The sequence below is a fragment of the Microtus oregoni genome, unplaced genomic scaffold, assembly GCF_018167655.1.
Source record: "Microtus oregoni isolate MIOR12 unplaced genomic scaffold, Mior012 000015F_ref0000493, whole genome shotgun sequence".
Classification (NCBI taxonomy): Eukaryota; Metazoa; Chordata; class Mammalia; order Rodentia; family Cricetidae; genus Microtus; species Microtus oregoni.
The window spans coordinates 41,084,041-41,097,651 of NW_024543074.1; the positions used below are offsets into that span (position 1 = coordinate 41,084,041).

General features: G+C 47.4%; 1 protein-coding gene across 2 annotated transcripts in view; it reads right to left on the bottom strand.

The window, feature by feature from the left end:
• Gria1 (glutamate ionotropic receptor AMPA type subunit 1) overlaps positions 1-13,611 on the bottom strand; it is a 311,889-nt gene that overhangs the window by 95,694 nt on the left and 202,584 nt on the right. For both annotated transcript variants that reach the window (XM_041665038.1, XM_041665037.1), the window contains exons 6-7: positions 7,880-8,041; positions 4,534-4,701 (exon numbers count right to left, since the gene is read on the bottom strand). In XM_041665038.1, coding sequence (XP_041520972.1) covers positions 4,534-4,701; positions 7,880-8,041 — 330 coding nt within the window. The remainder of the gene's footprint in view (positions 1-4,533; positions 4,702-7,879; positions 8,042-13,611) is intronic.

The window sequence follows — 13,611 nt, forward strand, 5'->3', positions numbered from 1 at the left end:
TGCTGACAGAGAATGCTAGAGAGGAGTCAGTGACTTCACTTTCTTCTCCCCTTGGTCACTGTGGTGCTTTCAATGGGGAAATGTTCCCCATAGGCTTGTGTATTCGAATACTTGGCCTCCAGTTGCTGGCGCTTTTTGTGGAGGTATGGGTGGTACAGCCTTGCTGGAGAAAGAATGTTGCTGGGAGCACATGCATGCCTCTTGGTCATGATGGACTCATCCTTCTGGCACTGGAAGCCCACATAAAGTCTTCCTTCTGTAAGTGCTGTGTATTATCACAGTGATGGGAAGTAAACTAATATAGCCCCATGCTGGCCCACGCTCAGCTCTCCCAGTGGTTCAGGTTCAAGGTGTGTAGCTTGGTTGCTAGGTCTCAGTTCAAGTCATTTATTTAGACAGTGATGGGGAAAATGTTTGGATGACTGTATGGTAGACTATCTTGACCATACAGGAAAAATCATCTCTGACGATACAAATAGGCACCTGTTCTTTGGCACTAGTCTCAGATATCAATAAATGTTGTTCAATTTTTGATTGCATTTTAACACTCCCGAGACTGACAATAAAGTTTGTTTTGAATGAGAGGGTGGAGCTAGCTACTAGCTGACCACAATTTACCACAGAGATTTTGGAGGACTGAGGACAGATAGACACAGGAATGAGTATGGTGGGGCTTAGAGAGGGTCTTAGCCCTTTTGGATGGAGGAACACAAGAGATAGGAGGTCACTGATCACTCTTCTCTAATCATTCAGGTTCCTACCCCAATCTGACTGCTGAAATGGAGGAGATAATTGATTATTCTTGGCCCCAGATTCATGGGAGTCAGTAGATTCCTGGAGTAACTGATGCCCTTCATGGCTTCTTGGGGGAAACCTATGCTCTTGGAGGTAAACCACAGTGCTGAAGGATGGGAGGGGACACATAGCAGAGCCACCAGGATGTCAGAACAATTGGAGGCTGAGTCTGTGCCCCAAACCCTTTGTGAGGATGGGTAGAAGAAACATCTAGAAACTCATCTTTGGAACTACTGACCTCATTCATGATTCTGTGCTCTAGTCGGTCAGCCCTCCCAACTATAGGGTGAGTGAGTCAGGCTGACACAGCCGGTCATCTCCCCTTGCTTCCTCTCCTGGAACTCTTGGAGTTGTCCTTGTCCCTGCCAACTGCCTTCATGAAAGCTGGAAGGTTTGGCTTGGTTTTCCGGTAAAGGGAATTGGTGCCAGCTTGGAGCCAGCCTCCAACAGGATGCTGAGGTAAATGCTTTCCTTCCTGCCCAAGAGCCATGGTTAGTGTCGGCTATGTTAGACATGTTAAAAGTCATTATTCAAGATTTCTGTTAAAGCCCAATTAGGAGTGCTGTTCTTCCCAGGGTGATTGCTCCAGGTCCAGGGTTCCTTGCCATCAGAATTTTCAGTGGGTGAGAGATTTAGGTTCAGTTCCAAATGGATGACAAAGGGGCACAGGCAACAGGGAATTTATAGCCAAAGACAGAGGAGGAGCCAGCGATGTAACATTGCTGTGAGGAATCCTAAGGAGTAACGGGGCTTCTTAAAGTCCTGGATAAGTTAAGCTGTTAGGATCCCACTGAAGATGGAGCCCTGCTACACATTGCCTGAGGGCTGGTGATGGGTGAGTGACTGATCCTGAGGCCAGGTTCTGACTGGCTTCACTTAGCACATTCTCTTCTTGAACTGCTTCCCTGGAGAGATCACGGAAGGGCTAGGTAAAGGATGAGGTGTCTCGCTACAGCTTGACAACGGAAGAGTACTTGCCAATTGTCAATTTTATAAGTAACAAATCTGGTTCCTACTGTGCTCTGTGGTCACTCAGTGAGGTAGTACACTAGACGCTCAGGGCCCGGGCTCTCCATCATGCTACATCACAGCTATCCTTGCAATTATTTTCAGGGTTTCACTTCCTAGCATGTTAGCCTGTCAGGCAGGTTGTGCTAGACTCCAGATGGCACCATTAGCTCCATCTTAGCTAGGGTGGGCTTGGCCCTTTGTACTGCGTGACCTTTGTGTGACTCAAAGGCTACAGACACAGGAGCTCTGGAGCAGATCCCTGGATTCCAAAGCTTGGATGCCATTAGGATTTACCTAGGCGCTAGTGCATCAGTCCTCTGATGGTGTGACTATCTAGAGGAAAGGAAGGAAAATGGCCGGACAGTGGCTAGGTGAAGGCTCCAGGGGACAATACCATAGAGTGGAGTCTACTGGGCCCCAGGGTAGGCCTGATGCATAGAAGGAGAGGCCCTGGGCAGTGGTCTGGTTCTACCTCTGTGACTAAGCCTCTGTGTCACCAGGGAGTCATCACAGGGCACCTGGGTCTACCATCTCATTTATAAAGGGAGGCGAAAACCACCCCAGTGATTCCCAAGGTCTCTGCTAGCAATAAACTCTTGATTCTAAGATGATTCACAGAGATTTGAAAAGGAGTCTGTTTTAGACAGATGGACTTAGTGAGGGAACATTTTGGTTTGTTTGTTCGCTCATCAAAGAGACTGAAGGAGTCTCTCGTGGGTTGGACTTGACTTTTTTCATTGTCCCCAGTGTTTAGTCCCACTTGTTCCCTGGAGGGCACAGTCAGCTTTTGTGAGATACCCATTAAAGGCAGGCACACATGTGTCTCAGTTCCAAAACAGAGTTAAAATATGAGCCTTCACCATGGCAACTGACTCTCTCCAGTCCTGCTAGGGCAGAAGCAGGGGATGAGTGTATATTACAGCAGAAAGATGAGAGTTAGATCATCATGGAAATAAATGCACTCTCAGAGATTTTTTTCTCTCTCTACAATTTTATGTGTAACTTTTGTTAGGTAGAAACTAGAAATACTCCTGCCTCTGCCTTTTGAATTTTGTGTTCATGTCTCTCATGTTTCCATGTGCTCCTCTGCCCTGGGAGCCCAAATCCACCGTCTGTGAATGCACGCTTAATAGCGGAGCTGACCCCCCCCCCCCGGGGAATACCATTGGCTGGGAAAGGTGGGTTCTATAGGACAACCGTACAAAATATCTTGCCGCTATAGGTTCCCCTCTATGCCCATGCTTTGCCATTCCCTTTGCTTTTAGTGTAGCCTCCTTCCCACCATTTCTTTGGAAATACAGCCTCCATCAGGAGGAACCAGAGGCAATTCTGTGAACCAGCAAATTGAGAACCACAACATGGGCTTGCAGTACTTCTGGAAACTTTTAGGACCTCCAAGAGTATTCCAGCAGTGGGGAGATCCTCAGAAACTTCTAAAGCAGGAAGGTCAAAACAGACCCATGTATACCACTGCCTCATGCTGCTGTCCCAGCAGGCATATTAGCAATTGAATATTTATACTCTCCACTGTGGAATTTGGATTCTGCCTCCAAGTCCTGTGCATAGGCAATCAATGGGGCCAGGCATGATTTTCTATTCTTGTTCTCTCGCTGTTCGAGTGCAAACAGAATTGATGACTACAGTGCTTAGACTTGAGAAAGTTGGGTCAGAAGGCTGAGCAATAGAGCCTGAAAAAGTGCACCAATAGGAAAGGGATGAAGAAGTCAAGTCTAGGCATCTGCTCGCAGCTCAGAGCCAACCCTGAGCCTTTCTTTTCTTTTCTAGTTTGTATGTGGTGTGTGTGTGTGTATGCGTGTGTTTGTGCGTGTGTGTGTGTGTGTGCTGTATACGCGTCTGCTCGCAGCTCAGAGCCAACCCTGAGCCTTTCTTTTCTTTTCTAGTTTGTATGTGGTGTGTGTGTGTGTATGTGTGTGTTTGTGCGTGTGTGTGTGTGTGTGCTGTATATGCGTCTGCTCGCAGCTCAGAGCCAACCCTGAGCCTTTCTTTTCTTTTCTAGTTTGTATGTGGTGTGTGTGTGTGTGTGTGTGCGTGTGTGTGTGTGTGTGTGTGTGTGTGTGTGTGTGCTGTATACAGATGTGTGGATGGGTACATATGTATGTGTCTACATTTACACGTAGAAGCCAGAGGCCGATGTCTTCCCCTGCTACTCCCCATCTTTTATATTGATATAAAGTCTTGCACTTGATCCCAGAACTCACAAGTTCTAGCCTGGCTAACCAGCCCACTGTGGAGAGCCCATCCCTGCCTCCTGAGTGCTGGGATGATACCCAGTCAGTCTCATCTGCGCACTGTTCATGTGGGTGCTGGGGATCCGAGCACTGGTCCTCATGCTCTTGTGGTAAGCATTTTCCCTGATCAGCTACCTCTCCAGCCTCGTCCCTGCATAGATCAAGCCCTCTTTCTGAACATGGAAGTCAGTGGCTTCCTTCCTTCCTTCCTTCCTTCCTTCCTTCCTTCCTTCCTTCCATTAGCCCTAAGCAGAGAATGCAGCCTTGATACTGTAAGGAATGATATTACACTTTAGCAGTCTCTTTGTTTTGTCCTAAGTTTGACTTGAGTTCCACACATTTGACACGAACAGTGCAGTGGTCACTCTGAACTCCAGGCACACCCTTCATTTCAGAGCGATGCATGCTGCTTGTATTTGAGGCTGACTTTTCCTGTTTGGCTCCCAAGAATGAGGTGGGAAGGTTCTGCCAGTCTTACCTGCTGCAGGGCTCTCTGGATGTCAATCCCTTGGCCCCAGGGCACAGCTGGGTTAGCCAGACAGTCCCCAGCATTTCCCCGTCGGGATATGTCAATCCGCTGCCTCCGCAGGCTCTGGAAGGCCTCGGCCATCACCTTCACACCATCGTAGGTGAGAGCGGATGTATACTGGGGAAGGAAGGGAGACAGGCAGGCATCAGAGAGAGCTGACAGAAAGATGGGATGGGGGCTGTGTTGGGGAATGGCTTCTTGGTGGAGAGAAGTTTGTGGTGGGCCAGTGGGTAGGAGCTATGGTTTGGAACGTCATCTCTCTCACAGGTCTGTCCAGCCAGTGGCCTCTCCAAAGCTGTAAGTTTAGCATGGCCAGTTATAACCTTTAAAGGCAAGCCAGCATTTTGGAGTTTGGTGTTCAGTCTTGTGATCTGAAAAATGTTGGTTTAATTGGGAAGAAACGCACAGATTAAATATAACATATCTGCAGGCCAAATACATGGAAAGTCAGTTGGCTTCCTCTGTAGGAGAGTTAGCAACTGGGAGCCAAGAAGAGCTGCCTGCTCCACCACCTCTTCTAACAATAACGAAAACAATATTCTAGGATGAACAAGCTCCTAATTATCTCCGTGCATGGCTTACTCCATGGTAAATGCATATTCTATACACTCCCCGTCTTGTGGATTAATGATAGCACTTCAGGGTTTTTCTTGCTTGACCAAAGGGCAGCTAAGATGTGAATGAGGCAAAACTGGTCTTATTACCTAGTACGTCATCTTAAGGTCACACTGCACAGCTAGAAGATGAGTTTGTTTTCCAATTCCTAGTTTATTTTCTGATCTGATTTGTTATTTGTGGTCATGGGTGCATATATGTATCTTTCTCTCTCTCTCTCTCTCTCTCTCTCTCTCCCTCTCACTCTCTCTCTCCCTCTCCAGGCTAAAGGTCTTCCTCAGTTTCTCCCTATCTTATTTTTGAGACCTCCTGTCTCTGCTTGCCCAGTGCTGGGATTACAAGCACACATTGCCAGGCCTAACTTTGTCTGCGGGCGCTGGGAATCCAAAGACAGCCGTCATGTTTCCGTGGCAAGCTCTTCACTGACTGAGTTGCCTTCTGAGGCCCTTCTAATTTATGTTTTTGAAAGAGGCTAGCCTGGAACTATGTGTAGCCCCAGATGATCCTCCTGCCCCCACATTTCAAGTGCTGGTATTGCAAGCATGCACCACTATGCCTGTTTTATTTTATTTTTTTATTTTTCATTTTTGTTTTTTCGAGACAGGGTTTCTCTGTAGCTTTGGAGCCTGTCCTGGAACTAGCTCTTGTAGACCAGGCTGGCCTCGAATTCACAGAGATATGCCTGCCTCTGCCTCCCAAGTGCGGGAATTAAAGGTGTGCACCACCACCGCCTGACGCCTGTTTTATTTTCTCAGAAAAAAAATGCATTACCCTTAGAAACTGGCTTGGGCAGTCATCAACTAATTTGTTATCCAGTGCCAGTCAATCTTTGTCTGAAGGCACTTGGTTTAATCAGATACTGCAATGAGTCTTCATTCTCCAAGAGTTAAGTCTTTTTGATCACTGATGGGACAGGAAGTGCCTCAGTTATATAAACTGTGGTCCACAAAGTTGACCAAACAGCCTAGAAACATGAGCCACAGATGCTCTGATGGTCCCAGACAACAGACTTGGCCTCAGCGTCCCTCTCAGGGCCACACTTAGCCATTGCCATGCTATGGGATTTGACTTAGAAGGCCAATGGCCCACTCTCCACATTCACAAACACTATCAGGTATCAAACAAAACAGGGTTTGGCTCTGGGCCTGAGGAGTGAGAAGCTGGCTGTAGATCCAAATGGAAAGCAGTTGTGCATCTCCAGACAAGGTTCTCTGATGGTCAGCTGGGCAGACAGAAGTAGGGAGCATGTGCCACCTCAGCACGCCATTCCCCAGAGGCATCCTCTCTAATGAGGTGGGCATTTTTCTTGTGCTCCATGAGATGGTGACAGAAGGGTGGGAGCTGTCGTGCTTGATTAGCACTTGTGAGGTGTCAGTTTCAACCCCTGTCACTGCTAGAGAAGAAAGAAAGATGGTGGCCCTGAGTAGAATAGAAGCAGCATTTTCTGGCTTCCCTTGCAACCAGCTAAAGGCTGTTTGCTTACATGGGGCCAGGGGTGTGTAAGCAGAAGAGCTGCTAGTGACTTCTGAGAGGAAGTCTCTGTGTGTACATGTTCATGTATGTGTGGTTGTATATGCACATGTGCGTGTGTTGAGGTCAGAGGTCAACATCCAGAGTCCTTTTGGTTTTTCCACACCTTAATTTTGAGACAGGGTTTCTCACTGAACCCAGAACTCACCAATTTAACTAAGACTGGTTTACCAGCAAGCTCCAGGGACCCTCCTGCCTCTGCCTTCCCAGCACCAGGGTTACAGGTTTGTGTTTCTGTGTCTGGCTTTTACATGGTTATTGGGAGTCCCAGCCAGGAGCAATAAGCATTTTACCAAATGAGCCATTCCCCAGCCTCAGAAAAAGAGTTTTGAAAAATAGCAAGTGTGCTTTTTGTTCTCTCATCCTCCTGCTGTGTTATGGTTTGGGCCTGACTCTGTCCTCCCTCCACAGAGAAAAGCCCTCACGTGGCGAAGGCACAACTCCCAGAGGCGGGCTTTGGCAAAGCAACTGTATCATGAGGATACTGACTTTAACCAGTGCATTTACACCCCCCCCCCCCCATGAACTGATAACCCAGGGGCATCCCTGGGAAGAGATGGAAATCAGGAGGCGGGGTTTTCCTTGGAGGAAGTGGGGCCACTGAGTGTGTGCCTTTGATGGCTGTAGCTTGTCTCTGGCCCCTTTCAGAATCCCCACTTCATGGATGCCTCGACAGGAGTGGTTTCCCTCCACTGAATCTTTCCACTGCAATGTTCCTGCCTTGCCACAGCCCTAAAGGCAATGGAGCCAATGGGCCCACACACTGCAACCATGAGCTCAAATAAACCTTTCCTCCTAGAGCTGATCTGTTCAAGTATTTTGTCCCCCAACAAAAATCAATTAGCAAATGCTGGGGAGAATGCAGGCATCATGATGGAAGTCTGTGCAGCCTTCTTGTGCTATATAGCAGAAGGCAAAAGCTGAGGGTGGCAGAATCAGATGCTGAGGGTAACAACAAGAATTTGGGATCTTTGATGCCTGTGCACCAATGTAACAGTCCTGGGCTGCTGACCACTGTTGTGCTGGGGGGCCTGACCCTCATGGTGATGCTTTCCTTTGCTTTGTAGAAAACCCATTTCCTTCCTACAGACGAACATGCCCCAGTGTTTGGGGCTGACTAGGGGAGACTAATGGGTATCCGTTTTCACACCTTCGGCCTCTTCCAGTCGACCCTGGTGTGGTCTCGAGCGTCGCTCGTCCTCCACTGCTGCATGATTCTGGCTGGGATAGTGTCTGTATAGTTCACCAACTGGAAACCCGTCACATTGGCTCCACTCTCCTTGAACTTGTTTAAGTCAATGTCCATGAAACCCTGTGGAGGAAGGAAAGGGGGAAGTCAAATATGTTGCTTAGGCAGGTCCATGTCACCGCGGTGACATGTCTGCAGGTCTATGTCACCACAGTGCAGACTCATGAGGCTTTCTCTTCTGCTTCTCAAGGCAGAACAGACTGAAGGTAGACAGCACTATCTTGCCCCCTTTGCATTCCATTATCATAGAGTCCTTCACACAAAGTTAGCATAGAGGCCAAGAGTGCCTGCCTGAGGATGGCATCCCCAGGATGAAGGGGGCGCTGGCTTACACTACCTTGGGCCACGTGACTTTGTGTGTTTATGCAATGGAGTCTGGAGGTTAGGGAAAAGGTAAAATAGACACTATGCATCTAGACTGACGACTGATGAATGGCTGGGATTTTAAAAATTATTTATTATTAGTATTGCTGTTATTTCTTTTAGGATTCCATACAGTTTATTTTGATGATGCTAACTCCTCCTCTAGCTCCTCCTGGATCCATTCTTCACTACCCACTTAACTTCATGCCTTCTTTTTTATATTTTTACCCATTGTGTTTAATAAACTCTTGTGTGTGGGACCAACCCCTGCATGATAAACCTACCAGGTATCCATATTCTTCAAGAGCACTGGCTCTCCCAGCAGCTACCAATTGGCAATAACTTTTTGGCTAGGGGTGGGGATTTGTGCCAACCTCCCATCTTCATATTGGGATTTTGCTAGCTTAAGCTCATGCGAGTATTGTTCATTGTGTCAAAACTACTATGAACTCATATGTGCAATTGCCCTGTTGTACCTGGAAAACACTATGTGCACAGTGTATGTACTTGACTGTGTGTGACATTGTGTGTGTGCATGTGTGTGTGTGTGTGTGTGTGTGTGTGTAGATCAGAAAATAATTGTGTGAAGACTAGTCTTTCCTTTGACATCTACATGGGTTCTGGGGATTAAACTTGGGTTTTGAACTTGGGTGACAAGTCCCTTTACTTTTAAGTCACCTTAATGTCCCAGAGTCTTAAGGGCACAGATAGAAGAAGTAAAAGGAAAATCTTGAAGGAAGGACCATCCTTGCTTTCCACCCTGCTTTACCTTTGGAGAGAGGAGCCACTGAAGACTGCTGGGAACAAATGCCTGCAAGTTGCCCAAGGTCACCAACAAGTCTCTGGAAGGGGCTGGCATCTGCAGGGGCCTTTATCTCTCACTATGCTCTTTCATGTACAGTGAACCAGACTTGTTCTCCCAGAGGAGGCCTGGCCACCTCTGACATCCATGAAGGATTCTTTACTGCAAATGGAATTTCCTTCCAGTTCAGAAAAAACAAAACAAAACAAAACAAAACAAAAAAAAAAAACTCACCCAAAGCCAGGAAACCTTGATCTTAAAAGGAAGCCTTGCATTTATATAATGAATTCAATGATGCACAGTATTTTCACATCTGCGGCCTCATTTCACTCCACTCCTTTCTAAGGTACAGCTTATGTGTCTGCTTGAGACGCACAGAAACTAAGACAGAAAGCGAGGGTCAGTGTGCACAAAGCTGCTCGCCGAGCTAGCGACAGAGGAGGGACCAGAGCTAAGCTCTTCTGTTAAGCAATTCATTCCCCAACCCCCCAAAAAACCCTCATCACCAAACACACTATTCTGAGAGCTTCGAGTTTTCAAGATCCTTCCCTTGTGAACTTTATGTCCTCCTAGGAAAAGTCAGAGAGCAGACAAGTAAACGCGTAGCACACAATACTGTACAGCAGTATGCTCTGGAGTAGCTGTGTGTCTGTGAAGAGAGGGTTTGTGGATGGGGAGATGGTCCTGGAAGGAGTGGTCCAGATCAGCCTGCCTGTGGGGCCTTAGTGATTGATACGAGTATAGTACAGTCCCATGTGTGGGTCATGGGGATACCTGGGTGGGATACACTGAACAAAGGACCAGGGGTAGGAGGCTGCTTGGAATGTTCCAGAGACAGCAAAGGGACTGGTGTGCCTGGAAGGCAATAGTGAGAAAGGTTTCTGGTAGGAGATGAAGTGAGATAGTGGTCCAAGCTGGGTCTCACACTGTATTTTAACTTGTATTTTCCTTTCTTTCTTTTTTTCAGTTATAATTAGTACTGCACTACAGGATTTTGAGCAGGGCCCACAAAGCTCACACATGATTGGTTCCATGGCTTGGATGGAGTGCCCGATCTTGCTAACAGAAACAGTCTAGGAAAAGGAGTCAAGGATGGGTCCCCGAGATGGGCAAGTCCACAGCTGGCAGCAGAGACCTAAGCACCGCACCTGGGTCTACCTCTGATCCCAGGGCTTGTCTACCTCAAATACAAGCTACCCGGCTTCCACTAGCGCCTTTGATAGTCTCTTACCCCTCAGAGCTCTGTTTTATAGACAATCCCAGTTAGTCCCACCCAGTATTTGTCCTCGCTTCCTGTCTAGGAAGACTATTTCGATTCTTGACTCCTTTCCAGGGTCTGGATCATAGCTAGCACACCGTCTTTCCGGAGAACTCACTCCTGTCCCCCTCATCTGAAGAGCCAGTTCCTCCCCTGCAGCAGACACTGTTGGCCCTGTCTGTTTCCACTCTCTGTCACACACCACTGTTTCGTTTTCTGGGCTAACTGCAAACACCTGCCACCCCACCTGCATGAGTGGGAGGCCAGGCGTGCCAAGCTCACATGCCCATGGGCAGCTCTCTACACTAGTGACAGCTGCGGACTTAGTAGATGCCAGCTAGCATCCTCTACCTGGTGCTTAAGCTGGTAGAACGTTCTATGCTGACATCCAGAGATGAACCGTGGTGGGGATAGGAGGCATTCTTGGTCATGTGCTTCAGTGTCCACTTTCTCCGTGCATCCCTACTGTGTTTCCAGGATTGGCGCATAGCGCTTGCTTCTTCCTGAAGCCTATCTTTGGACTCTGCTTGCGGGAGAACCCCGGTTGAGATTCTTCCAACAGTCTGGAAGACCTGGTTGGTCAGTCTGGCCCAGACCAACATTGTGCCTGCTGCTTTCCTGGAGCACCTGTCACCACCGAGATCATCTTCCCTCCTTGTTCCTTTTGTCCCTTCTCTTTCCGTTGACATGCTAACTACTGAAGGTGAAAACACTTCCAATTTCCATCTTGCTCACTGATTTGTTCTAACACCTAGCATCTCAATACATGCCCAGCCCAGGGCAGATGCTCAATCCTTTCTTGCTGTGAGAATGACTGAAGCTAGAGACTGTCCCTTAAGCAGGTGTGCCAATTAGCCAGGGGAAACGTGACCAGCAGGCAACAGCTGCCAGCGAGTGATTTTAATCAGGTGAGATTAACTTGTACCACAGCCACAGTTCACAGGGGGACACAGAGGTAACTGGCTTGTGCAAGGGTACCAGCCAGCTGTTCTTAAAGGTAAAGTCAGAATTTGTCTTCCCTACCCAGCCTGCATTTCACGGCGGTGTACCCTATAAGGCTGCAGCTGTCTCACCATTGGTTAAGAGCCAGTACACAGTTGGGAGGTTTTCTGTACTCTTTAGAGACTTTTAAAAAGAACATCTTGTTCGCCAAACAGCTATTGAGAGAATGAAATGAAAATTATCTCCCACAGTCAGAGTCTGTCACTCACGATCTGTAACAAGCTCCTGGGCATCCCTACTGACTCCCCCCCCCCCACCCCGGCCCCAGCATAATGAAGGCCAAGAGGAACTGCGATTTGCTCAAATAGGAACTCAGCTCGGCTTCATCGCCAGCAACCCTGACGACAATGTTAGTGGAGCCAACCCAGGGTCACACATAATCAAGCTGATGGGAACCGTCAACCCCACACCCATAACCCAGAAAAAGAACAGCTATGAACTCCCTTTTGTGACACTCACTATGAGAACTGATGCCAGGAAACCACTCGGGGTCAGCATGCATCTAAGAGTTGCCATCTCCCCTCCAGTTCAAGACTACAGGCTGGGAATGCTAACGCTGACCCTGGAGATGTCTTAATCACAGGAAACTAGACTCTCATGGTTGCTAGGCTTGCTTTCTCTACAATGCAGGGATGTAGACTTGGTCAATAGAGAAATGTGGTCTTGATTAAGAAAGAAAATAATGGCATTAGCTTTTTGCCTGCTAGGGAATTGTGAAATTCAGCTAAGTCTCTTCCTCCAGTATATTTACTAAATAGGTTTAATTAAATCATTTTCCAATTTCCTTTTCTATTAAAAATCCATGGGGGTATTATGTAGTAATTTGTGCATTTTCTTTATCTATCTCATTCATGTTATTATCTAATGTGTTTAAGGATGGATGCCATGGTGTTAATTACAAGTCTTGAAAAGTTTTAACTATGAGACTTCACCGTCATGACTTTCTTCAAGTCACGCTGCATATTTGATAACACATCCCCAAACGTGGAGTCCATTGCTCTGAACCCCTTTACTGCTGAAAAAGAATGACATGAGCTATAGGTGTTCACTTTCTCAAGTCACTTGTCACCCAAAGTTAGGCCTTCCACTCTTTTGCTGTCCCCTGAGCCCTGGCACCAGGTGCTTCTCTTCGAAGAGCGAGTGTTATCGAGACTGGCTTGGTGACACATGCCTGTAGTCCCAGCACTTAGCAGACAGAGGCAAGGAGGATCAAGAACTAAAGGTCAACCTTGGCTGAGTAGCAGTCTGTTTCAGCTAGGGTTATGTGAGACACTGGGGAGAAGGTACTTCTGGGGTCGCTGGGTTGCCCTCCCTCTGTGCGCTTCTTCAGCAAGTCTTTCTATATCACAGCTCCACACATGACCAATGAACAGGCAACATGCAAAGAATGTTCTGCCTCCCATCTTTATCCAGTGGCAGAGGACCTAGCAAAGGAAGTGCAGGTTGAGGATGTTCCTTAATCTAAGGGACATAGGGACTTCCTGGTATGTGTGTAAGGGTGCTTATAGAATAGCTGTCCCTAAGGACTGTTCACACACAGCTCTGAAAGGAAGCAGGAGATCCTCATTTTGACAAAATGTTAATGTCAGTTAATCAAAATTCAAGGCTGAATACATTAGAATTATGAAGACAATTATCAACACAATTAGACAAGGTAGCATAAGCCTGGTCATTAAGGAGAGGCTGGGTATATTCAAGGAATGTTCAGGACTGTTTTATCACATAGTTAGTGGGAGCCACGGATGACACTGGGTTGATGGGCAGGAAAAAGAGGTGCGGGCATGTTGTGTAGATGTGCGGAAGAAATGGTCAGAATGACCAATTTATGGTGAAGGTATAACTTCATACTTCTCAGAAGTTTGGGATTGGCTTGGGCCCCAGGACCAGGGGTGGGGAAAGTTTGAAAAGTACAAGGTTCATTATATTTTCGACCCTTCCGTCATACACTTATATCCTTTTAATGTCCCTAGAAAATAACAACAAACCTCAGTGTGCTCTCTGGTTGAGTGTCATTGTGAGTCCCTAGAAGGGAGAGAGAGGCAGCGAAGTCACAGGATGGGGTGGTGTGGAGGTGGTAGCATTTGAAGAACCATGTTCTAATCTGGTTAGAGAGCTCAGCTTCTTCTACCATCTCTTAGCCTGGGACTGAGGGACAGCTGTGGGCTGCAGCATTGTCTCAAAGTGCGGCTCATAAGAAGAACAAAAATG